Here is a 26,865-nt window from a genome sequence, read left to right on the forward strand (position 1 = left end):
CAGATTGCCTTGAGCATTACTGGACCATAGAAACTGTACTTCCGCCTTTCTCAACCTTCTGACCCTGGAGGAACCCTTGAAATATTTTTCAGGCCCCAGGAACCCTTGCATATTCAGGCTCAGAGATAGGCCAGAAGTTACAAAATCATTCTATTCATTTCCTGGGTGGGCCTGTCAGTGTGCATTAAGTGTTCTTAGACTGAAAATCAAGAAGGAAACTTACCTTTTTAATGTGAAGTTGCCCGAATTTGAAATAATTTTTTAAATAAATCATGACTTCCCAGGGAACCCCTGTTGACCTCTCGCGGAACCCTAGGGTGCCTCGGAACCCTGGTTGAGGAACCCTGCTCTACTTTGATGGGGACACAAAGTCTTTTAATCATAATAGCCATTGGTCAAACCTGAGACCTTTTCCTCTGCACCCAGCACCATATCATCCAATTAAGGTTCAATCCTTGCACCCTTTACTGAAGTTTATTTTCCACGTGAAATTGTCATATAATGCGGTCTGCGCGTTTTCTTGCCCTAAGTAGTTAATTGCAGAGAACTTCAGTGGATCTGTAAGTTTTGCTAAAAGGATATGTGAATGGTTATAGTTACGAACGTTGATGGTGTGTGTGTGTGTACAGACTCACGCTGGCTGGCAATAGGGAACGTTTAAAAGTTTAGAAAACTCACTCATGCCATTTATCCGTTTTTCGTGAGTGCAAGCGTTTAGCTGACCTGTTGGGCTTTTTTTCCCCTCTACAGCTTTGGGCCGCATCCTGCCTTTTCGGAACAGGAAAGCATCTGCATTAAGCAATGCAGGTGTCTTTCTATAGATCACTTCCTCCCTTTCAGGCTGAGGTGCGTTTGTCAAGATCCCACAGCGCTGAAATGTCTTGTGCCTTTCCTCTTCAGTTGCTGTCAGTGTTCTAAATAAAGAAGCCATTAATTTCATATAAAAAAGATATACGGGCACATCCCCACGCACGTCCGCCCATGAACAATCACACGCCCATCTCCCAAATGAAAAGTCAGTGTTTGCTGGACAGTTCTGACGATAGCTAACTTTGTTGCTCCCTCTGTTTGAAAGGGGTTTTCACTCAGGTAGTTTAAAATTCTGCAACCTACAGATGTGATTCAAAACTTTACTCTTGACCTGGATCCTGTTAAGTTACCAATTTGGCAGGCGGGGAGAAATTCAGTGTGTGCGATGGAGTTTCCTTCTCCCTTCTGAGCAAGCAGGCTGGGCTGGGTCCTCACATCATGCTAAACCATAAACCATGATTTACAAGCTGAAGTGGTCAAATCCGGCCGTTATGCTAAGCTACAGATAAGGAAACCTCATTGTGGCATCATATTATGCATGCTAGCCCCACCAGAAAGTCTTGTTAATTGCATTGCCGTGTTAGAGTCCGATCAGGAAGGTATGGTTCACGGTTTTGAAACAACCTGGGATATGTCAGTGAGTTTTGTTATCCTTGCTTTGCTTCTTTCACAGATTTTAACAATAGTTTTTGATCAGTAGGAAACCAATTGATTGAATTGGTTTCTCTTTGCTCTTGCGATGAAGGAGACCTGGTTGTCTCTTCTGGGGCTTATAAAGCAGAATTGTATGATTCTCTCCATTTGCCCATATATTAAACTGAACCGTGATCAGTGAAAAGTGATTAAGCCGTTCATATTCTGTCCGTAAGTCACCTGTGTGGTGACCAATGAGTATTCAGTTTGTACTTTGTTCTGCTGTTCTTGAACATGAGCCATTCACCAGAATACACCCTCCTGGGCAGGCTAGGATGGAAGGTATTTGTCATTTAATGATGCATTCCTTGTGACTCACTCTTGAATATGTAGTATTTTTTTTATACCTCGCTTTTATTTGAGTCCTGTAAAATTTGTAGTTCCATCACTGCAGCTTGTTGCAGGATGTATGTTGAGTATGTTTGTATCTCTGGACTCCAGCAGCATAAGATAGAGAGATGAATTAATAGCTTTAATTCAGATTTAATGCCTAAATGTTCTGCGTTTTTTTTTTTCCAGGCTTTAGAAATTTGGTGTGCAGGAACATGTCTCAGTCTGGTGAAAAAGTAAAGGTGAGGGGGAAGAACTTGGGACATAGCTAATCAAAATAATTGTTAGCTTTCAATGTTTCATTTTGGGTTTTAGGGTCTAAAGCCTGTGTTTTGCAATAATTTTGGTGGGCAGTAGGGAAAAGAACAGCTTGAATAAATTATTATTGTTTAAATAAGTGTATCCCAGTTTAATAATTTGAAATAATGATCCAGCTTTATTCATTCTACTCCGCTGTCTTCCTTTCTGTTCAAGGAAGTGAAGAAAATAGAAAATTCTCTGTAAATTGCTGAATGCTGCTATATCCATTACAGAAAACAGTGGTTAACAACTGTAGGTCAAGACAAGATAGGAATCTCTACGTCAGCCTTTCTGAACCTTTTGACCCTGGAGGAGCCCTTAAAATATTTTCCAGGCCTTGGGGAATCCCTGCACATTCGGGCTCAAAGATAGGCCAGAAGTTACATAATTATTATACTTGTTTCATGGGCAGGCCTGTATACATGCATGAACAGTGTTCTTAAACTAAAAATCAAGAATGAAACTTACCTCTTTCATGTGAAGTTGCCCGAATTTGAAATAATTTTTCAAATAAATGGTGATCTCCCAGGGAACCCCTAGGGACCTCTCACGGAACCCGAGGGTGCCCCAGAGCCCTGGTGGAGAAACCCTGCTTTACTCTGAAGTTGGCTGAATGTCCTGGCTTCCCCTCTCCCCACCCCAAGTCTTTAACCATAGATTTTCAGTGTGGGTTTTCAAACAAACCATAGTTAATGCAAGATTTTCTTCATTGTTATCTGTGAATGGACAGGCAAAGCAGTGGTATGCCAATGTGCAGCTAATCCAATTTGATATTTAAGCTGGTATGGGTTAAGCAGAAAGCTTAGGTCTTCCTGCAGGGTGAAACCAAATGCTTTTTCAAACATTCTTTTGCTGCTTCAGATTCTCAAGAAGTGGCGAGGGAGGAAGTAAAACTAACCGTATTTCCTTGCAGTGAGAGCCCACGGGGACCACATAAAATTCCTGCAAAGAGATCTTCTCCTAATCCAGAGACAGAATGTTCGTCTTCCTCTCCCACACACAAATAATCCAGAAAGAGGAAGTCTGAATCACAGTACTTCTACTGCAGCTCCGTCTAAAGGCTTTGTTGAGCTTATGTCTTGATCTCCTTAATGTCCCTTATGGTCCTTGCGTGCTTCTCTTTTATGAACTTGGTCTCCAGCTTATAACTTTCCAATATTGGTGTGTTTTTCTTTTCATGAATTCCATCTCCAACTCGCTGTTGGTTTCCCATTCCAGTTTTCCGACTCTGCAGGATATGTGGGTTTTGCCAATCTCCCCAACCAAGTCCACCGGAAGTCTGTCAAGAAAGGGTTCGAGTTCACCCTCATGGTTGTTGGTATGTGGCTTTGATTTTCCATTTTATAAAAGTTTGGCTGTCAAACTATGGCAGAGCCACTGAATGCATTTTTGGCCTTTGTGCACACTCAGATTTTTAAGCATAGAATCTGGCTTAAGGGTAGTTTATGGCTGAACATGACCACACATGGTGTGTTTAGTATGAATTTCATACAATGTTGTATTTGACCATTGAGGGTAGAGGCAGAGGCTCAGTCTTAAAATTTGCATCTTGCAAAAAAGCACTATTCTGTTCTGCTTGAATTTTACCAAATATGTTGCCTCTCACAAAATCCTAAACATTGATCTGTTCATGAGTCCCAGTATAATGTAGGACAATAGTACCCATTAGCCCCAGCTAACTGGACAAGTAGTTCAACAGTTTTGAGAATTCACGATTGGGAAGCCTAGATCTATTTCTAAATCCTTCCACTTTATTTTTATTATTCTTTTAAATATTCAGATAGCTTTTTCCAAGGGCAGGTATCTATATACTACTAAAAGTGTTGTGTCTGTCTGATACTTGTAACCTTTAACTGGGCGAAACGGGGCGTCATAGGCTAACCATTTTTGAACCGAGGTACCTCAAATGGGATAACTTACAGAATGTATCAAAAACCCGGGACCCCAGGAATTCTATTTCTGTGGAATAGAAATTTGGCAGATTTTATAAAACATTTTATGACATAAAAATTATAAAACATTTTATGGCATAATACAAAATGTCTTTAAACATTTCCTGGGGTCAACTCCTGATGTTTGACTGTGCTATACATCTCAACGTGAGCTAATTTCAAGGCACGTAGACATCTCTGAATGTCTCCCTGAATTTTTAAGAACTTTTCCAGTGTGTTAGAAGCTCTGCCACTGTTGAAGGCATTGAGGAATCGGGTAAGGAAATGTCTCTGAAACGATGACCCAATGGTTCCCTATATCTGCTTTGCTAACGTTCTTGTTGAGATCAGCTTATATTTGGCTAGTTTTGACCCTATCGCACCACCGTTTTCCTGTTCCTCCCTTCCCCTCTAAACCTGTGAAAACAAAATCACTTGGAACAGCTTCCGAGTTGAGAACTCTGCAAGAAACGAGCACTTGTGCTTTAGAAGGAAAATGAAAAAATACCTTCCTAAATAATGCAGTGCTCAGGATCAGCGCTGGGTTTCAGCAGGATGAAGGTAAAGTGCTTCAGATGGCACCACGGATAGGCGTGTGGCAGAGATGGATAGGAACTGGGGCCTGGACAATGGGGCAAGGCTATTTCAGATGGTTCAATCTCCTTTTTTAAAATAGGTTTTGCTTCCAGTACTGACATGTCTTGGGACCTGAAACGGCTGCAAGGAATAACAAGCTTCCCAAGGTCCAGTGCAAAAATAACAACAACAATTAATGAAAAATAAAATCCTGTCTACATTTATTAACTCAGAAGCCAATGCCTACCCGCAGTCGCAAATTTTGAATTGATGCAACCTGTGGGCCGGCATTAATAGTCGTTCTAGGATTGTCTGCACCAAGTAAATTCTGCCCATCTGTTACATCCTGCCCATGGGGACAAGTGTGAATGTTCCCTCTGGAGAGTTTAGGAGGTGGGTGGGCAGACAGGACTTTTTGGTCACAGCCCATTTCCAGTAGAACAATTTGCCCCCCCCCCCCCTGAATGTTCAGGAACGATCAAGCTGATTCTTTTCCATCGATCCATTGGAGCACAGGGTGCCGCCTAATTGTGGGTGCTTCCTTGAAAGGTGCCTGTCGTTTAATTTGTGTGATGAAGGTGATAAGATTTTATATTTCGAAGTATTATTTATAATGGTTGTTTTCAGGGCATGGCTTTCTTGCTTTTATTAATGTAATTCCCCTGAAGTCGTTGATACGGTGCTCTGCAAATACCTGTAATCAAATTAGTAAATAAAATATGGTGCAGAGGAACTATCAGAGTTCGGGGTGGTGTCGCAATGCAGGTTCTGGAGTAGGACCCAGGATCAAATTCCTATGTGACCGCAGAATTTGCCATGTGGCTTTGGGTTAGCCACTCTCTCTGCCCATGAGATGTTTGTTAGGGAATAAAATGAAAGCAGACCCCCATATGGGTAGATTGGACTTTCCATTTATTTCTAAATCAATAATAGAATTGTTTCTAAACCAGTAAAAGAGAAAGAGAATTCTCCAGGCAAAGGAGAAGATGGTACAGGTAGTCCTTGCTTAACAACCACAATTAGGACCAGAATTTTGGTTGCTAAGCAAAATGGTCATTAAGTGAATCTGACCAGATTTTATGACTTTTTTGTGGTGGTCGTTAAGCAAATCACTGCAGGGGTTAAGCGAACCATGTGGTCATTAAGCAAATCACGCGGTTCCCCATTGATTTTGCTTGCCAGAAGCTGTCCGGGAAGGTTGAAAATAGCCATCCCGTGACTATGGGGCCCTGTGACAGTCATAAAGAGTCACTTGCTGAGATGGGCAGCTATAGAAATCGAATAAACAAATCATAAAATAATAAATAATAATTGCGAACCGGTTGCCAAGCTTCCAAATCATGATCACGTGACGGTGGGGATGTTGCGATGGTTGTATGTGTGAGTACTGGTTGCAAGTTGTTTTTTTCAGCACCGTTGTAAGTCCGAACTGTCATCTAACAAGTGGTTGTTAAGTGAGCACTACCTGTACTGTTATTTAGCTAGGCAACCGCAGGGCTGTTTTCCAGCAGGCTCATTCTCAAAAGCTTACGCTTTTCAAATACCACAGGCTTTTATAAAAAGGGTTACATCTTCGACAGTCAGTTTGACGAGAATGTCCAAGGGGGATGCGCACTTCTGTGCCAACGTAGGACAAAATACTTCTGCTTATTTCTTCCTGTGCTAGAGGAACGACTCAAATCTTACGGGTCAAAGCAGTGCATTGACACACTGATGTGGCAAAGAGCCTCTGAGTTCACAGTCATGTTTTGGCACAGGATTTAGGAAGAGGGGGCTTGTAAAAGGGTTTCAGTTATCTAACTCTGACCTCGCTCTTCCTTGATAGCGGCTGCCTTAGGTAGCCCATTTAAAATTCCCCGCGATGCAGTGGAGGGCTAAGCTGCATTATTAGATTGAAATAATTGGGGTGCTTCTTATAAATCAGCTGACTGAATTTAGAATTGGAACGTGGAATCCTGCGCGCAGACATGCTTTTCGAGTTGTTGTTGTTTTTTGAGACTAATTTTAGACTAATTTAGCAAGACAAGATGATACTCTCTTATAGAACAGGGTGGATACTGGGAGAAAGGAAATGCTGTTCCTGTGTGACAAATCTGCAGTTTAAATGAAATGGAGGAAAGATTATTCCAGTGCTTAAATATTCCTCTTGTTCACAGGCGAATCTGGTTTGGGCAAATCCACTTTAATTAACAGTTTATTCCTGACGGATCTGTATCCTGAACGTTACATTCCTGGAGCTGCAGGTAATTTGGTTTCTTCTAGATCAGGGTTTCTCAGCCTCAGCAACTTTAAGACGTGTGGGCTTCAACTCCCAGAATTCCCCAGCCAGCATGAGAATTCCCAGAATTCCCCAGCCTTAGAACCCTCTCTGATGGCATGGCCCAATATTGGTAGCATCTTACGAAATCTGCCAATTTGAGGTGATAAAACAACCATTAATACACATTAGAGCTAGTTTGCTGTGGTGGTGAAGGCATTAGTCTAGAAACTGGGAGGCTGTGAGTTCTAGTCCCCGCTTAGGCACGAAGCCAGCTGGGTGACCTTGAGCCAGTCACTTTCTCTCAGCCCTGGGAAGGAGGCAATGGCAAACCACTTCTGAAATCTTGCCAAGGAAAATGCAGGGACTTGTCCAGGCAGTCTCCAAGAATTGGACACGATTGAACGGATTAAAAAAAACCCCACTCTAAAAGCAATGCATTGACCCCTGGGCCAGCCTTGAATTCTTAAGAAGGGAATTGTTCACTGGAAATCCAGTTTTCTGAAAGAGGAAACTTTTGGAAAAACACAGGAGGAAGAAGGAGCCAATGAATTCAGCAATGAGGCAGCTTGCTCTGAAGCTGCAGACAGCTGATTGCTGGAGTGATGGGCGGGTGGATGAACAGGAGGTGGAACAGAGTGAACGGAATAGGGGCGTTCTGCTCAGTGGTCTATTTGGCTGCGCCTGTTTGTTAGAATCTGCTAACTATTGATCTTTTTAAAAAGAGATAACCAGCCCGACCTTGGAATGCTCTGAGGTTGTGTGGGTGTGTGTCTGTGCTGGGGGGGCGATAGGATCTCTGTGTGTGTTGTGTTAACATTTCCTACCCTCCTCTAACAGAAAAGATTGAAAGAACGGTCCAGATTGAAGCTTCGACTGTCGAAATCGAAGAGCGAGGCGTGAAGCTCCGGTTGACCGTAGTGGATACTCCTGGATATGGAGATGCCATAAACAGCCAAAACTGGTAGGTTTTTGCTCTGCTTTCATAGACAGTTGACAAAAATTGGGGCTCCAGCCTGCCCCCCTACTACATTGCTTTCTCATTCCCAGTAAAATTCGCTTGACCCTTTTCTTTTTTTTTGGAAATCTGAGTGGCTTGAGCTTGGCCATTGTGTTGAAAGAAGAATTTCCTGTTGATTGTGTTCTGATGCTGTGTTTATTCTTTGGAAAGATTTCTTGAAGGTCTGCAGATCTGAGCTCTGCCTGTTTTTTTTTTTCTTCCCTGGGCGGGAGAGGGTAGGCATGGTGGGAGAAAGCCAGAAATTCGAAGGCCTGCTGTTACATCGTGTTGTTGAACTTGCTACGGAGAATTCAAAGGATTGTAGAAACAATAATTTAAAAAAAAAACAGGCCACTGGAGCCTTCCTTTTCCTTTCTCTCCCCAACCAATAGGAACGTTGTGTTTCTTTTTTATTCATCATCTTGGAGTGCTTCTCACGGCATTGATGATGAATTACACATTCGTAAAGATTTTCTCGCCGAGCCGTTTTGACCATTAATGCTCGCTCTGGTCTCCAAACTTCCTTTGGCTAGGAAGGGTTAGTCCATCTCCATGATGTTACATATATTTCATTTTCTCCAAGCAGTTTAAAAAAAAAAAGAAACTCAGCTACCTTTGCTGTTGTGATGCAGAGAACAGGATATAATGTCATCTCATGAATGCTGGTGTCTCGGTGAAAGGCGGGTGCTTCCTCAATCTGGAAGATACAAAGCAAGATCCCCATAAGGGGAACAATGGAACAATGCTTGAAAGTTTCCTGCCCCCAAATTTCAGAGCACCAGAGATGCTTTAAGAAACGTTGTCCATCCATGTGTCAGCCTTGCGAGGTAGTCCAGACAAGAAGCACACCCAGAAGTACTAGCTCTACTTTATTGCGAGGTTACATGTCTGAATCTTGCATGTCTGAAAGGACATCTCTCCTCCATTCCCTTTACAGCCCAAGAAACTAGGGACGGTCCCTTCTGAGACATACCCTATTGCCATATCCCCATTCCTTCTGTGGGCCCAGCTTCCCCTTATCAGGCTGTTGCCTTGGCTGCGGCTCTTCCATGTCTCCCAAGGTCATTCCCTCATACAATTACATCATGCCAGATGTTTTTATTTCCCTCTGGCAGAAAAGTTTACTCTGAATATCACGAGACTGACAGTTGGGTTTGTATGATGTGTTAGGCAGCGAATCGTTTCACCCATCGTTTGGGCAATAAGGTATGGATTTCACGCATAGCGCTAAACAAGCATTTCCCAGCCTGGGCGCTCTCCAGATTTGTAGGGGCCAGTTCTCAGAATTGTGCTCCCCAGGACCCCTTCAGCAGTCCCCTGATTGCCCCTGCCCTTGAGATATCACTCTGGTTGTTCAGGAGATGCAGTTATGACATGCAGTTGATGTAAGGGTATGTGGGAAAGACCTTGGGAGACTGAGTGAAGAGATGCTGCCCAGGGAACAGTCAGATAAGAGACAGCTTAGCCCGCAGCTGGACAGCGGGTGGGGCAAGAGGCTCAGGAGGAACCCTCCGTAGTTTCTTGGGCTGTAAAAGAGATGGAATGAGTCTGAAGGGAGGATGATTTAATGGTATGTGGAAAAGATCTTGGGAGACTGGGCCCAGAGATGCTGCCCAGGGAACGGTCAGATAAGAAAGGGCTTAGCCCACAGCTGCATAGTGGGTGGGGCAAGAGGCTCAGGAGGGACCCTCCCTAGTTTCTCGGGCTGTAAAGGGGACGGCGGGAAATTTGTACTTTCAGACTTGCAAGATTCTGTCAATGTAGCCTTACAGTAAAGTAGAATTAGCTCATCTGGTCGTATTTCCTGTCTGGTCTACCTGGTAAGGCTGACAACTAATGCCTGCACGGAGTTTCTTTTGGCTGGGAAGGAAGCAAAGGAGTTAAAACAGAGGCTTCTCTCTCAGATCATTTTGGGAAAAGCTCCGCGAGGGCCCAGTCCCTTTAGCTTTAGAAAGCACATCCATTGGGGCTCAGGACCGCATCCAACCGCAGCAGAGGAGAGTGAACGAAAGCAAAGCCTATTGGCAGGACCCCTGCGACGTGGACACAACAAGGGCAGTTTAGTAGCAGACCAGCAACTTTTTCGCTCCTGCTTTCCTTCAAACCATTGTCCATCTCACCTCCCCCTTATAAAAACATCTTAACTACTAATTGGTGACGGCGTTTGCTTTTTCCCTCTTTCATTGCCTCTTCTTTTCCATTTGGGTCGTGTCTCTTAGATGATGAGCCCCCTGGCTCGGGAGCCCTTCGAGCTAAAGCAGGGGAGAAATGCTTCCAGTGTCCAGCCTGTTGTGCTGGTCTAAGTCAGAAGAGGCGCTCCTCAGTTAGCAAATACTCCATCCATCCCCTGTCTCACAGTTTGGCCTACCCCACAGGGCTGTTGTAGTAAAGGCAGAGTAGGAGGTGTTCTAGAGAGAGAAATCAAGTAGGCCAGGAAAACGTGCAACCCTAAGAAAGGAGGAAATGTTTTTCCCAAGCCCTGTCTCATTGCAAAACCCATTGTCTTCCCTCCCTCGTCTTCCTACAGTTTCAGGACCATCATCCAGTACATCGACAATCAATTTGAAAGATACCTTCATGATGAGAGCGGCTTGAATAGACGCCACATTGTAGACAACCGAGTCCATTGCTGCTTTTATTTCATTTCCCCTTTTGGACACGGGTCAGTGTTGAGCTTTTCTTTATGTCCTAGGATGAAAGGTTCACTCCTAAACCTCACTTGGGTAACTTCTGGCAAGGGGGTTTAATCATCCTGTTAATGGAGCCGCTGTCCAGGTCGTTAGCCAATTCAATTAAAATCATCTTTGGGATTAACGGTTTCTTTCCATCCTGGTGTCGCCTCTGTTTCAGAAAGGATTTACACTGAAACATTCCAGGGGCACGTCTGGAAATTGATGACGAGCAGGAATTTAGAACCACGTATCCCTGTAATGTGGGAAATGTAATTGCTTTACATGGCACCAAGTCTGAGTTGTGTGCAAAACAGAACTTTCCTGAGCTCATCGAGTGATGTGTTCACAAACGGTGTTTTAAAATTTATACGATTCATCTCTTTCAGTTGAAGTGCTGGTTTAGGTGCGGTTAAAATAATACCTAAATCAGATATAACCTTCGTGGCTGCAGGGTGGAGTAAGCAGAGTGACAATACAGGGTGGGTTAGGATTGACTATTTCTTCTGAATTTGGGGCGAAGGGCTGGGTTTTCATTTTCTTTTAAACAACACTGAACTCGTTTCAAGACACACACACTGTAGTATTTATGGGTTTTCCAATTCAGGATGAGCAGAAGCCTTGCTACCAATGATGGGCAATGCAAAAGAAGGGTCTGGGGGTGGGTCATAAAAGGGGGTTTAAGGGTCTGCGCATAGCTTAGTCCTGATTTAAAATTGGGTATGGCCTTATCCCGGTTTGACAGCCAGATATATGAGTTCCCCTTGGTTTGTAGTGTTGCCTTGCAACCCCGTTTAAGCTTGAGAAAAGCAGTTTCAAAGCTCATTTCAGCCTGGGAGGTGAGCGTTTTAATCTACTAAATAAGAGCCATCTTATTAAATTCATGTATTTGCATCTTGGCTTTTCCGCTGAGAGTTTAAAGGGATGTTCAGAAGTGGGGTCTCCACTCATTTTACTCACCCAGAGAGGACCCTGTGAGGTAGGCTGGACTGAGAACAAGAGAATGGGACAAACCCAGAATCCCCCAAGTGAATTTCCACAGCTGAGGGTGGAGTCATGGGTCTTCCTGGTGCAAATCTGACCTGTTAGGGTTCCTAAGTACATGCGAACCAGGCACTGTGGTATTTTGGACAAGCTGTAATTAGATCCTGGCTTGATGTTAGGCGAAAGACTGCAGTTTTTGTTGTCTAATCTTTTTAAAAATAATTATTTTCCAGACTGAAGCCCTTGGATGTGGAATTCATGAAGGCCCTTCATGGAAAAGTGAATATTGTCCCTGTGATAGCTAAGGCAGACACTTTAACTTTGAAAGAGAGGGAACGACTGAAGAGAAGGGTAATGTGTCAATTTTTTTAAAAAAAAACCCACCTCTGTACCTTTTCAGATTTTTCTCAGTTCGTACAGTGTTTGGTTGGAAGTTGGGTGTTGGAGGGCAAGATCTTATCTCTGTCCTCTCCCATCATGGATTTTTTGTGACAAGAACCAAAGGCTTCAAAAAAGAAGGTGAAGATGTTCTGTGTGATCACAGCCCCTGTTAAAATTATAATATATATATTTTAATCCATTCACTCGGGTCTGATTCTCGGAGACTGCCTGGACGAGTCCCTGCAGTTTTCTTGGCAAGGTTTTTCAGAAGTGGTTTGCCATTGCCTCCTTCCTAGGGCTGAGAGAAAGTGGCTGGCCCAAGGTCACCCAGCTGGCTTCATGTCCAAAGTGGGACTAGAACTCCCGGTCTCCCGGTTTCTAGCCCAGTGCCTTAACCACTGCACCAAACTGGCTCTCCGTAATAATAATAATAATAATAATTTACTAAACTTGTACATCGCCAGATTCTCCATGACTCTGGGCGGTTCTCAACAAACGAAATTCGAATCAAATCAATAAAACGATAAAGATAAAAGATGGCAAAGGCAATGAAGCTAGGGGTCTCAGTCTTCCTCCTCAAAGGCCCGGATGAACAGCCAGGTCTTCTCAGCTCTTCTAAACCACATAGAAAGGGGGCCATTTGGATCTCAGAGGGAACCTCATTCTAGAGGGCAGGCGCTGCTACAGAGAAGGCGCACTTCTAGGGTCCTGTTAGATGATACTGTTTAATGGAAGGAACCCAGAGCTTGCCAACCCTGCAGGATCGAATTGCCCTTCCTGGAAAAGATAAAACAATGTCTTCCTAACTGGCCACGATGGTAATACTCCCCTTAGGTGGGAGATGGGCGGTGATACAATTTGACAAACAAATAAATAAAAATAAATACTGCAAAAAGAAAATCAAGATTCAATTGCATCTCCATTGTTTCAGTGTTTAGCAGGGCTGCATTACTGTTCAGAAAATCTTTGGTGCTTCATTTGCACCTTAATGGTTAAATGAGCAGTCAGATTAACACAGGCAGGGCAGGCGTTGGGTTTGAAGCCTGAATTTTTGGTTTTCAGAGAAACAGGCATGAATTATTGCAGGCGTCATTCAGGAATAGCTTGCTTTCTTCTCTCCGTGGAAGGCATGGGTCTTAAAATGGAACTGGCTGGGTGAAGTCTTTGTCCAGTTAAGTAGACGCATATATTAGTCTGCCAAAGGGTGCCCGGGTGCTTAATCTTCCTCACTTTTTAATGATTTTCTTTACCCCAGAAGAGAGATGGAAAAAATGTGAGGATTGGGATGGACAGAGACTCAGCAGAAGCTGATGTTATGGGCACTCCTTGTAGTAACAGTTCCCAAAGATAGTTGATGTAAAATCTAGACTATTTGGAGAAGGCAGTGTGTAACTCAGTGCCTGTCTGTCTATCTTTGTGTGTGTGTATGTGCGTATATACATATATACAGGACAGCTTAACTGAATAGTGGGAATAAAAGAATAGTTTAACTGGTATGCATTGATGGATATATAATATGATATGCATTGATGGAATATATATATATATATATATATATATATATATATATATATATACACATACATACACATACACATATATATACACATACATATACATACATATACACATACATACATATATATACATACACATACATACATGCACACACATACATACACATACATATATATATAAATACATATACATACACATACATGCACACACATACATACACATACATACACATACATGCACACACACACATACATATATAAATACATATACATACACATACATATACATACATACACATACATGCACACACACACATACATATATAAATACATATACATATACATACATATATATATACATACACATATATGCACACACATACATACACACACATACATATATATATACATATACATACACATACATACATACACACACACACATACATACATACATACATACATACATACTGTATATCCATCCATCCATCAATGCATATCAGTTACACTATTCTTTAAATTTGAAGAAATGAAGTGTTTTAAAAAAACTTGATTTGACCACCTTGCCCTCCAGAAAACTCCAATCCCTTGGTTGGTTTCACCTTCTTTAGCCTTTGCATTGCGAGCTTGTAAATCTTTGGCGCTTATTTTTGCATTAAATGTCCACAGACGGCTTAACAAAAGCCACGGCCCCAGTATAGAGCAGCGAAAAGGGCAAGTAAACATCTTGCCCATTGTTTGAATTTTGGTCAGTTTGAATCAGCCCTTTTAAAAAAAAATTTTCCCCTAGAGACAGCTTTATAAGGCAGAATGTTTCAAGTTGATCCAAAGCTTTGAAATTTTAGCTACTGTATATTTTTCTTCCTCTAAACATCTCTTAGTGCAAAATCTCTAATCAAAGCAGGGGATCAGAATTTGCCTCTCTTGGCACAGCTTCGAAGCTTTGGGGTTTTTTTTAGATGTTTCTGCTATTTGGCAATCAATCTAAAGTAAGGATCAGGTTTTTTTTTCTTCTTCTGGTTTTTAAAAATTATTTGAATAAGCAGAAACCTTCATGGCGGGGCTTTCTGTTAAGGAAACCCACCTTGAAGGAATTCCTGTTTTGACTTAGTCTTCTTTTTCTTCCTTTTAAAAAATCCGTTGAACTGCTTGAGTGGGAACCAATGGAGGCCCAATTCACAAGCCACACAGCACATACCCACAAGAGGAAGCTGGGCTGAAAAGAATGACTCTGCATGAAGGGGAACTTTGGATTTTGACTTCTTACTCCTTCCCTGGGAAGCCTAATCTTTAAGACGCACAGAGCCTCCCGGGGCCAATAAACTGATGTCTGAAGAAACAAAATGCTCTTTTATTGTATGAAATGCAGTTTGTTTTCCTTGCAATCCTTTTTTTTTCCTTCCAGGAAAGCGCTTGGCTGAACAGCTGTGATATATTATTCCTGCACCCTTGCTGGCTTTCCCGCCATTGTTTTGGTTTTACAGTTTATCACCAAGATCTCTGCCCAGGGAAATGGGCTTTCTTATTCCCCATCACTGACAAACAGCAAGCTAGCCAATGTCGGCCCATCCCCTCCTGCCAGGCTGTCCCTAGGAGGGTCCTTCTGTCCTGCCACCTATTTTTAAAATTACTGTGCCTTTCCTTTTTTTTTTTTAATATATAATTTTTATTAAATATTTTTTTAAACAGGAAGATAATAACTAGTGCAAACTAATGTAAAGTCAGAAAAAGAAGAGAAAAAGAAAGAAATCAAAGAGAAAGGTAAAAGTGCCAGAAAGGGGGGGAAAGTAAAAGAAAAAATAGAAAAGAAAGAAAAAAGATACAAAGAAGGGCCTTCTGATTTTCTTTAAAGCAGTTATAAGTGCAATTATAAGTTTGCTCTTAACTCTGAGCTTACAGCATAACTCTGTTCTTTCTATAATCTGTCCTGTCTAATCATCAGAACCATAAATCACAAGTTCATCTTTTTCACGCAAAAAGTCCATAAGGTGTTTCTAAAACATCCTGTGCCTTTTCCAGTTCTTTAAGCCCCACCTTTGGAAAGAGGCTTGCCAGATTTGCTAAATGCGTGCGCATCTGTGTTTGGACAGATTAGGCCTGGGCGTTCTGTTCTGTTGATCTTTTGGGGTTTATTATTTCCTTGCCGAGGTTTATATTTTCCTGCAAGAGAATTTGTAGTGCTGGCCTGGATACAGTGAGGGCCGTTCCTTCCTGTTACCTTTTCTGGCATCCCATCTGGGGTGGTATGTGTCTGGTTACTGAGCTGGGCAAGTGAATCTGGAAACTGGACAGTGATGGGAAATGGAGAAGGAGTCGCAGTTTGAATTTAACTAGAAATTGTATTTTAAATAAACTATGCTGGAAACCATGGTTTAAATAAGCCATGGAGGGTGTCCATGAGTGCAGTAGTCCCTGGTTAATAAACAGTGGCTTCCTAAGCTTAGATAGTGACGATGGACCAAACCCATATGCCATTTTTTTCACTTCTTGGGTGATGTTTTTAACTATTTTAATTGTATATTTTGATCTTGTAAGCCTTCCAGAGTCTTTTGGAGCAGGCATCCATAATACATCTAAATAACAACATCAACCTGTTATTCCAAAGGTCCAGCTTATTAAAATCATAGCAACAGAAGGGTTGCTAGATTTTTCACAGTGTTAAGATTACCGAACACACCACCCCAGTGTATTTTATTAAGGCCATTGGCCAGTTGGTTAAAATTACTGAGGTTGTTTTAGTTTTAGTTTTAATGGGATTTTATTCGAATTTTATTGTATATTTATTGGAATTTTATTGTATATTTACTCTGTATTGTAAACCGCCCAGAGTCCCTCCAGTCGGAGGAGATAGGCGGTGACAAATTTGACAAATAAATAATAAATTTTCAGTTAGTGTGGCAGGTTAGATAAATATAACTTCAGCTTCGAATGATATTGCCAGATCGTAGCTGAACTTTGCAAAAAGGATTCCTCTCCACCTTTCCCCCATTACTTTGTAATGTTGAAGAATCAATAGCTGATTGCTTTTCGGATGAGGTGTTTTTAAAGTAGATGTCTTTCTCATGGTTTAAAGCCAAGAGAAACTAGGGTTGTGTCGGGCTGCAGATTTGAAGGTAAAATTGTGCTTCGGAGGACACAGGACTATTCTCCATCTGCAGTTCCTTAAAGCATGGCATCTTTTCTTAAGATCACGGGGTTGCCCGCTAAAGCTGTTGTGTGTACTAGGAAAATACAAGTTGCTGTCATGTGAGCATCTTTGCGTGTTCCAAGTCACCTTTGCGCTTTCAAAACTGAAGTGCCAAAGATCCCTAAAAGAACTATAAGTTGATGTGATAATCAATAAAGAACAGTAACTATCAACGGAGCCGATTTTAAACTATCAGCAAAGCCAATATTTATTTATTTATATTTATTTATTTATATTTCAAATTTAGTCACCGCCCATCTCGGTGGGCGAAGCTGGGTGGTTTACCGTAAAGCAAGAATAAATACTGGTTAAAATACAAGTTAAAATACAGTCAAACAATGTTTTTAAATTAAAAAATATAACCCAAGACATAGATGTTAAAAAAGATGTTTTAAAAAACAACAACGCTAAGCTATCAGCAAAGCCACAAAAGTTTCCAGTTAAGTGAAACACCAGATTTGAAAAACAGCTGGTTATTCATGTTCTCCCTATCCAGGAGAACCTGGAAAACCTCTTGCTTTCTTGAATCCCTCTGTGCCTTAAGAGTGATCACACGAACAAAAACGACAAAAATCGCTTTATTAATGCATGTCTCCAAGTGGAGTCCACAGCAGAAGTGCAAACGAGGAATGTTTTGTTTTCGTTTTAAAAAAAATGAACAAAAAGGTGATTTGGAAAACGTGACAGGGCTGAGAAAAGCATCTCTAAATGAACAGGGGGGGGTCTTGAGCCGGCTCCCAACTCGGTTTCATCCCTGATGAAAAGTCCAGAAAAAGATAAACGTGGGCAGCGCCCTGCGAATCAAATCGCTTTGCTCTTGAAATGGGGCAGAATCTGAGTGGCTCCCGAGCAAATACAGTTAAGTGCTGGGGACTCATGGCCTGGCATTGGAAATGATGTTTGCCCTGTCTCTTTGCCGCACTGGCAGGTGTTAGATGAAATATCTGAGCACGGCATCCGGATTTACCAGCTGCCTGATGCGGATTCTGACGAGGATGAAGAGTTCAAAGAACAGACCCGTGTTCTGAAGGTAAGCGAAAATGATGCTGCCGTTGTCATAATCCTTCAGCAAAGAATGCGGAGAGGGCGGCAGCCTTTTGAAGGCCGTGGGCACACTTTGGGGAAGGCACAATCGCCGCGGGGAGGGTGACAATGCCGTTTAAATGTCTTTCCTCGCATTTTGAGAGCAAGCATGGCTTGAAGTGCATTCAGACCGATTGCCGGCTGACCGTACGGTTCCTACAGCTTCCTGCTTCAGCGGAGTGGGGATAAGAAATTTGGGCAAGACTAGGCATCGTTCCAGAACGTATCCATTAAAGCAGGGGTCCCCCGACTCTTCAGCTCATCGATCCCTTCACGAAATTCCAGAGGGTTCCTCGACCCCCAAACATTTATGATAGGAAAATAATTTAATAAATACTATTTTAGCAAAGAGCACTATGAGCAATAACAACAGCAAACAACAGTAACAAGGACTTCATAAAAAAAAGGTGGCCGTTATTGACCTAATTACTAATTTTTATTTTCGTTTTACCGCTGCTTTGTCACCAATAACGGCCGAGTCGAATTCTTCTTTGCTGCTCCTGGACTGAATGACGCAAACTGAGCAGTTACATCTTGGAAAATCGATTAGCAGAAGGCCCTTTCATGCCGTGGTGTGTCCTTGGATTCATTCTAGAATTGGCATCTTTAGCATGTTAGTTCCTGAATGTTTTTAGCTGAAATTTAATTAATTTTTTTTTTTTTCGAATTTCTATCACCACCCATCTCTCCCGAAAAGGGGACTCTGGGCAGTTTACAATAAAATCACAATTAAAACATACAAATTACAGTATAAATGGATCAGTAAAAAAGATAAAATAGGTATAAAATATAAAATCCAAGCAGCGCAGATCTTGTCTGCTGAGGAGAGATCTATGATGCTAGCCACCCCCAAGATGGACTGGTGCCCCTTCTACCCCAAGCGAGGTGGCAGAACCAGGTCTTCGAACCCTTCCGGAAGGCCGGGAGCAAAGGGGTCTGTCTCACCTCCGGGGGCAGAATGTTCCAGAGGGCGGGTGCCACTGAGAGAAGGCCCGCCTCCTGGACACCGCCAGATGGAATTCTCTTACAGACGGGGTCCGCAGCATGCCCTCTCTACGTGATCGGGTGGGGTGGGTTGGGTTGATGTTGTGGGGATGAGACGGTCCCTCAGGTAACCTGGCCCCGTGCCATGTAGGCCTTTAAAGGTGATAACCAACACCTTGAATTGGACCCGGAAGCAAACTGGTACCCAGCGCAGCTCGCGTAACAGTGGTGTGACACGGGCTGATTTTACAGCCCCGATAACTGTCTGCACACCCACATTCTGGACCAGCTGAAGCTTCCAGATACTGAAAGGGGGAACAAATGTTTGCTTGTTGTGGGCTCAGATTTGGGACTCCAGGGTCTATGAGCTGTGGTTTCCATGGACTCTCAGATGTGCAAGAATGGCTTCTGAATCTGCCAGCTTTTAGCCTGTGCGTGTTCACTCAGCTTTCACGTGGGGCGTTTGATTGTGATGATTCCCCTAATGTGGAATTCTTTCTCCGATTGACTCGTCTAGGCTAGTGTTCCTTTTGCTGTGATCGGGTCCAACCAGCTGATTGAAGTGAAAGGAAAAAAGATCAGAGGTCGCCTTTACCCCTGGGGGGTGGTAGAGGTGGAAAACCCTGAACACAACGATTTCCTCAAGCTACGCACAATGCTGGTGTAAGTACGATCCCTTATCTGGCCTCCGTTTGTAGGCAAAACTTACGAATTGTGTTAGCTAGCAAAATCTCATAGATACCAGTGAGACAAGGGAAGATGCATGCACACACACACACACGTGAGATTCAGTTAGATAGGTGAGCACAAATGATCTCTGATATTTATAATGCAGCTTTCTTTCTATTAAAATCACTTTTTCTCTCCCCCCGCCACCATGTGAAGAACACAAGGGAAATAACTTCGTTTTTGTTGGTGGGGTTGCGTGCCTTTGGGTCAGTGTTGACTCCTGGTGACTGCCAGGACAAGCCCCTGCAGTTTTCTTGGCAAGATTTCGGAAGTGGTTTGCCCTTGCCTGCTTCCCAGGGCTGAGAGAGTGCGACTGGCCCAAGGTCATCCAGCTGGCTTCGTGCCTAAGGCGGGACTAGAACTCACAGTCTCCTGGTTTCTCGCCCAGAGCCTTACCCACTACACCAAACTGGTTCTCCTTGCCTTTGAGTCGGTCTTGACTCTTGGCATTTGCCAGGACAAGTCCCTGCAGTTTTCTTGGCAAGATTTTCAGAAATGGTTTACCATTACTTCCTGAGAATAAGCGACTGGCCCAAGGTCACCCGCTGGCTTCGTGCCTAAGGCGGGACTAGAACTCACAGTCTCCCGGTTTCTAGGCTGTTGCCTTAACCACGACACCAAACTGGCTGTACTCATTTTTGTGTATATGTCTAATTCTACCTCATGTTGAAATGAAATTCTCTAATTTGAATTCAAAGTGTCAAAGTATTAGCTGGAATTCAGAAGGAGGATTTTGAATGAGCAGAATTCCAGTTTCCTGGAGTTGGTTGAGGGGGGATTAGACCCTGGGTCTCCCCACTCCTAGTCCAGCATCTACACTCCTGCCCCACAATAGCTTTATGACACACAATAACACCTAGGTTATTACTTGTTAGATCAAACCATTCATCATACATTGTGAGTTAGAGCATTTCCTGGCACTTGGAACTTAATTCCATTTTGCATCTTTGGAATGGATTAATTCCAGTCAGAGTGTTCCCTCTACTGGACAATTTTCATGCTATACTTGGAAATTTTGTCCTATTTGTTGCTAAAAGTGTCTGGGCCGCAGAGGCTGTTTTAACAAGCAATATGGAAAATGGGTTTTGTGGGTATAAATCCTCTGTGCCCAGAATTCTAAGAGATGATTAGCATTGCAACAAGCAGTGATGAAGTTGGGCGCTGCGCCTTTTTTTCCTTTTGCTGACTTGCTGTAAAGAAATCAAACAGTCCTAATTTAACAAGGGGTCCAAGCCCTTAATTCTTACACAATTCTGACTAGGCTTGGTTTAAAGATGCGGGGAGGACTGTACTTTCAGACTTGTAACATTGATGTTGGCCTCACGGGGTAAACCAGATAGGAATCATAGCCAGATGAGCTAATTCTACTTTATTGCAAGGCTACACTGACAGAATCTTGCAAGCCTGAAAGTACAATTCTCCCGCCGTCTCCTTTACAGCCCGAGAAACTAGGGAGGGTCTCTTCTGGGCCTCTTGCCCCACCCACTATCCAGCTGTGGGCTAAGCTGCCTCTTATCTGACCATCCCCTTGGCGGCCCAGTCTCCCAAGCTCTTTCCCACATCCCATTACACTTGGTTTAGTGTAACTTCTGATCGTCCCCTATTGTGTCTCTTGTTTCAGGACACACATGCAGGATCTCCAAGAAGTAACTCAGGATTTGCACTACGAAAACTTCCGGTCAGAGAGATTAAAGAGGACCGGCAAGTAAGTTGCCCTTCTTTCCTTGTGTCTTGCTGCTTTCCTACTTAGGCCACAGCTCCAAGCCTCCCTTATGGTGGAAGGCTCACAACCTCACCCCTCTTCTTTGTTACCTGGCAAGCTACAAAAAGGAGGAGGATTTCCTTTTTAATGGGTCTTTTTGGGTTAATTAGCAGAAGGAAGCTAGAGATGCAGCAAAAATAACCATTGTGATTGCAGATGCTCCCCAGAGGAGGAGATGGGAGCTTGGAGGGATGAAATATCTCCTTTGTTCATTCATTTGATATGAGACTTGTCCATTGGTGAGATCACACACCATGGCCTATGAATTCAGGCAGCTGTCATAGAGCAGGCTGTTTTCAGAGGTGTAGATGCTTTAGCTTTTGACAGCCCAAACAGCAACGGATCTTGTGACCCTTTAAAAACAGACAAATGTTTTGTTGCGTAACGTTCTTTTGCATCTCGGCCTGTTCAGTCGTGTCTTTAAGATGCTACAAGACTCCGCTAGATCAGACTGTTTGTCCATCCAGTCTCCCCGCTCCCTATTTAGTCTTACCACCTTACCTAGCAAAGGATTCTAGAAAACACTTCTACTTGCAGGCTGTTTTCTAATCTGAATTTGCCTGGCCAATGCCTTCATGTGGATTTTGAATTGTTGTTCTTCTTTGTTCGTTTGCATTGCACCCTTCCTAGCAACTAGCCTGTTCCTCTGCTTCTCTTTCAACACACGTAGAGCCGGTACAGAAGTATATTTTTTTATTAAGGAAGTGAGAGCATAGGGGTGCGTGAGTCTGGTTCTTCCCTTTGTGCATTAAAGGAAGTACGTACGTGAAAGATAGTGGAAGGAAAATAAAATCTGTTGTAGGGTGGGACAGAAGAAGCTGTGTCAATCTAGGACAGCCTTTCTCAACCTTTTGACCCTGGAGGAACCTTTGAAATATTTTCCAGGCCTCAGGGAACCCCTGCACATTCAGGCTCAAATATAGGCCAGATGTTACAAAACTATTACATTCGTTTCATGGGTAGGCCTATCTATATGCATTAACAGTGTTCTTAAACTGAAAGTAAAGAATGAAACTTACCTCTTTAGTGTGAAGTTGCCCAAATTGGAAATAATTCTTTAAATAAATTGTGATCTCCCAGGGAACCCCTAATGTCCTCTTGCGGAACCCTAGGATGCCACAGAACCCTGGTGGAAAAACCCTGATCTAGCACATTTCCTTGTGTTAAATAAATGTCAAGAATGGAAAGATGAAGAAGAGCTTTCCTGAGGCTTGAAAAACCATTATCAAAAATCAGTAATTCCCTTTGTCTGAATTTGGCTTCCTCTGTCAGGTTTTTCAGGGAAAAAGTCTACAATATCAAAAGAAACTTCCATTAGATCATTCTATGATTCCCCCTTCCCTGACCGACGGAAGGGGGAATCATACAAGTTTAACCTCGTAGATTAAAACTCTTAATGCTCTAAGGCTATCCTATCAGACTAGGATTATTTTAAGAGATTATGGAAAATGAATGTACAGCAGGTCGCCGGTTGAAGAATGTCCTGGTTTGCGGACGACTCCTAGTTAAGAATGGACTGCCATAAAAACTATTACGTTAAAAATTCAAGTTCAGTACAATGTTTCAAGTTAAATACACAATACTACTTTGTGTATTATTACATTTAAGATGTTTTTGGGTATTTGGAAGTGTTTCTTAAGTGTTTTATATGCAGAGAAAGGTACAATATATACTATATGCTAAGGCAAACGTTTGACTAACTGATGCTGAATAACTGTTTTGACTTATGTACAAATTCAACTTAAGGACAAACTTAGGAATGGAACTCGTTCTTAAACCAGGGACCTGCTGCATATATTTCCACTGAGCAGTGATATTTAAAAGCAGGAAATAGTGTCAACTGCTAAACAGGCACAGCAATGAAATGTCTTGACCAGGGATATTCGCAAGGAGGGGATCAAAAAGTTGAGATGGCAGCCGCAGCCATGAGACTGAAACCCTGCCCTCTTTGTGTCTGTTGCAACAGAAGATTGGTTTACTTCATAGGTACCGGCTGATTGACTTGATGGTTGAATCTTCCTTGAATGCTCATGATGGTGTCCTTGGGAAGGACAGTAGGACGTGGGACAGGATGTAGACTTCACACATCTCTCTCTTCTAACCCCTTGCCTCCACTCTCTTCTCTCCAACATCTTCTGTTGAGGCCAAATCTGCTTAATGGGAGGGCCGGCTCTGAGATCCAGCTGAAATAGTGCCTGTTCTTTGTCTTTAATTCTGTGGTCCATCTTATGTCTCCCAGGCCAGTGGAAGAAGAAGTTATGGACAAAGATAGGATCCTTCAGCAGAAGGAGGCCGAGGTAAGGATCTAAAAGCCAAGCTGAGAATGTTAGTAATGTTCTAAATAAGCCAAGGGCAATCCAGTTTTTCTTTAAAAGTATAGTTATGGACAAGTAATGCAATTTAGCTGGCAATCCTTTCATTTAGTGCTTCACCTAGTAAATATTTCCCAGCCTATCCTAAGAATCCACAGCTCTTATGGTCCCTGCCTAGTATGGCCCTCAGCTGGGGTGTTACAGGAGTAGTTGTTGTTGTTGTTATTATTATTATTATTATTATTTAAAGCCGTTCAATTGTGTCTGATTCTCGGAGACTGCCTGGACAAGCCCTGCAGTTTTCTTGGCAAGGTTTTTTGGAAGTGGTTTGCCATTGCCTTCTTCTTAAGGCTGAGAGAGAGTGACTGGCCCAAGGTCACCCATCTGGCTTCGTGCCCAAGGCAGGACTAGAATTCACGGTCTGCCAGTTTCTAGCCTGGTGCCTTAACCACCACACCAGACTGGCTCTCATAGGAATTATAGTCTGGCACATTTGCAGGGGCCAGGCTGGGGAAATCTGCTATAATCTCAATTTTGATCTGCTTCCATCTGACAGCCAAGTTGCTAACACCCACGGCTAGCTGCCTTGTATTGACTCTGAAATCACTAGTAGGATGAACTGGCAGGGCATCCTAGTTGCATCCTTTTTTTGTGTCTGTGTGTTCATTCATCACCTTCTGAGTGTTGCTGCTAATGGAATGGAGTGGGTTTCTAAAACATTTTTTTTTAAATGTTTGCACTGATTTAATTTGGCTTAGACTGGTAAGAGTACCTAGAAAAGAACTGTTACTATAGAGATGCAAAACCCCAATAAAAAGGCAGAGCTTAAGATGCAGCCCTGTATAGTCTGTATATTTTGCTTTTTCATAACCAGCTGATGGAGGAAATAAACTCTTCCAACCCTCCAGAGAGTTTAGCCAGCCTATGTGTTTCATGATGAACTTGGTTTTAGTGTTTTAATATGCTCTCCAAATGGGCCATGGAGAAATAAGAGACAGGTGCTACATGACAGGTTTCATCCTATTTGGGCCTTGTCAGATGTAGGTAGCCAGATGTTATTCTGCGGAATTCCAGTCCTCTACTGGGAGCCCCATAGAATTACATCTGCCTGCGTACATCTGACAAGGACCAAACAGGCCAAAAGTGGTCACATAACGCCCTGCCTCCTGGTGGTTATGGTATAATGTAACATCTGTATCTCTTTGCTCTGTGAGATTAAGGGAGGGTGTGGACTTTCAGGTGTGTGGACTTCAACTCCCAGAATTCCCCAGAAACAAAAACCAGTAAGGAGGCAGAGTGTGCATCAAGTAACCTAGAAAAGAAAATGGACAGAAGGAGTAAAAAGTGCAAGGAAAAAGAAAGAAAAAGAAAAATAAGAACATAATAAAGAAAAAGAAATATATAAAGAAGTGACTTCCAACCTTCATCACAAGTATAAACAAATTTAGTGACTCTTCACCCCCTCCAAGGTTACAAACATTTATCTCTTCATCCCATATCCTATCTCTTACCTATAAACAAATCCATAAAACATTTTTTCAGTCCTGGTGTCCGCAGAAAGTCCAGAAAGGGTAGCCAGAAGTAACAACATACAGTATCTTCTTTTAACCTTGATCAAATAAACCATCTTTATATTCCTTCCTTTTACTCCTAACAGTCTTAATCTTTAGTTCATTCAAATACTGTAGAATTTGATTTCTCTTCATTTCTTCTTTGTCCTATCTCACAGAGTTCTTCAAGGTTTTAACAAGCCTCTTTTGTAAATCCAGTAGGAAAAAATTACCCAGGTCACTCTCTGTCATTTGTATTTCCCTTTAAAATTTTAAAACCTCAGCCAGTTTCTTTTGTAGATCCAAGGAAACATCCTTTTCTAAGTCATTCCCTTGGCCTGTCAGTTGTAAATCCACTTTTGATACCATCTCGATCTGGCCAAATAAAATTTATTCTACATCTGACATTTCTTCAATATCTGACATTTCTTCAATATTTCTTCAATATTTGGACAAAGTCTGTCCACAGAAGCAGATGTCATTACTGATGTTGTTGATATTGTGGCCACTGTTCTCAGATTCCATTCTTCTAAAGTCTCAGTACCTTTATTGTCAGAACCATCTTGCAGGCCTGTATGTTTTTCCTCTACTTAAGAAATTGCCTGTTCTCCAAAGTGATATTGTGGAGCTGAGGAGGACCGGCAAAGTGGGAACAAGAAGACAGAGGAAATGGGCTTACATTCCTTAGTCTTTTTTTGGGAGCACAAACATCAATTTCCCTTTTTGTTTTTATATTCTGAGTAATAATAGTGCTTGAAGTTCTGTTTACAAATCTGGGAAGTTTATATAACCTGGGGTGGGGGGCAAGATAGAGACCTTGGGGAAGTTGCCAGATTCATCAGGATCAAGACATCAACTTCTGCTAAATATTCATTCTGGATTTTATCAAAGCATACTGTCCTTGGCTTTTGAGAACCATTAATTTTTTCCATTTTCTTTTCAGCTGCTGCACAGGCCTGTTCCTTACATGCATCCCTTTAGTTCTGAATCTCTTAGCCTGTTGGATTCTGCTTCCTGAACTGCCTTTAAATCTCTGTCTCTGTCTCTCCATCCAAATATAAACTTGGTTGTATTTCAAAAAAGCAAGTTCAGTCTTGAGAAAGGAAGGCTCTTTGGAAACCAAAAGAGTGATTTGAGTCTTAAGTCTCAAAAGCCCACCCATTGTTGTCTGATCTCTGAAATATGGAAAAAGGCATTCTCGTCCTCCTTTAACGCAGGACAACTTCCCTCTGATACCTTTTCTCGGTACAAACTTTGTTTCAGATATTCAGGTTGGGAAATGAACTGGTGTTCTAAAAGAGCACAGGGCAACTCTTGAAAGAATACTGTACAGGTAGTCCTCGCTTAACAATCATTCGTTTAGTGACAGGTCAGACTTACAACAGTGTAGAAAAAAACAACCCGTTCTCACACTTATGACTGTCGCAGTGTCCCTGCGGTCACGTGATCATGATTTGGGCACTTGGCAACCGGTTTGCATTTGTGACCGTCACAGTGTTCTGTAGTCACATGATCGCCTTTTTCGACCTTCCCGGCCAGCTTCTGGTAAGCAAAATCAATGGGGAACTGCGTGATTTGTTTAACAACCACGTGGTTTGCTTAACACCAGCTTTGATTTGCTTAATGACCACTGCAGAAAGGTCGTAAAATCGGGTAGGATTTGCTTAATGGCCGCTTTGCTTAGCAACCGAAATTCCGGTCCCAATTGTGGTTGTTAAGTGAGGACTACCTGTAATTGCATTTTAACGCTGGGCACTGGCTTGTGCTGATACTGGTTTGTTTTTTCCTTATGGTCACACCTCTAGTAATT

General features: G+C 42.5%; 2 protein-coding genes across 2 annotated transcripts in view; one reads left to right on the top strand and one right to left on the bottom strand.

Annotated features, from left to right (window-relative positions):
- Positions 1–14,016, bottom strand: part of LOC134505632 (protein HIRA) — a 121,959-nt gene extending 107,943 nt beyond the window's left edge. The window contains exon 1 of the mRNA XM_063315452.1: positions 14,011–14,016. The gene's annotated coding sequence lies outside the window, so the exon portion shown is untranslated. The remainder of the gene's footprint in view (positions 1–14,010) is intronic.
- The window catches only part of LOC134505635 (septin-2), a 44,913-nt gene that overhangs the window by 6,288 nt on the left and 11,760 nt on the right, over positions 1–26,865 (top strand). The window contains exons 2-11 of the mRNA XM_063315457.1: positions 2,023–2,075; positions 3,352–3,451; positions 6,797–6,883; positions 7,738–7,861; positions 10,425–10,559; positions 11,784–11,901; positions 17,564–17,665; positions 19,220–19,365; positions 21,053–21,136; positions 23,433–23,490. Of these exons, the coding sequence (XP_063171527.1) occupies positions 2,049–2,075; positions 3,352–3,451; positions 6,797–6,883; positions 7,738–7,861; positions 10,425–10,559; positions 11,784–11,901; positions 17,564–17,665; positions 19,220–19,365; positions 21,053–21,136; positions 23,433–23,490 (981 nt within the window). The 5' untranslated portion in view covers positions 2,023–2,048. The remainder of the gene's footprint in view (positions 1–2,022; positions 2,076–3,351; positions 3,452–6,796; positions 6,884–7,737; positions 7,862–10,424; positions 10,560–11,783; positions 11,902–17,563; positions 17,666–19,219; positions 19,366–21,052; positions 21,137–23,432; positions 23,491–26,865) is intronic.

Source organism: Candoia aspera, chromosome 15 (assembly GCF_035149785.1).
Source record: "Candoia aspera isolate rCanAsp1 chromosome 15, rCanAsp1.hap2, whole genome shotgun sequence".
Classification (NCBI taxonomy): domain Eukaryota; kingdom Metazoa; phylum Chordata; class Lepidosauria; order Squamata; family Boidae; genus Candoia; species Candoia aspera.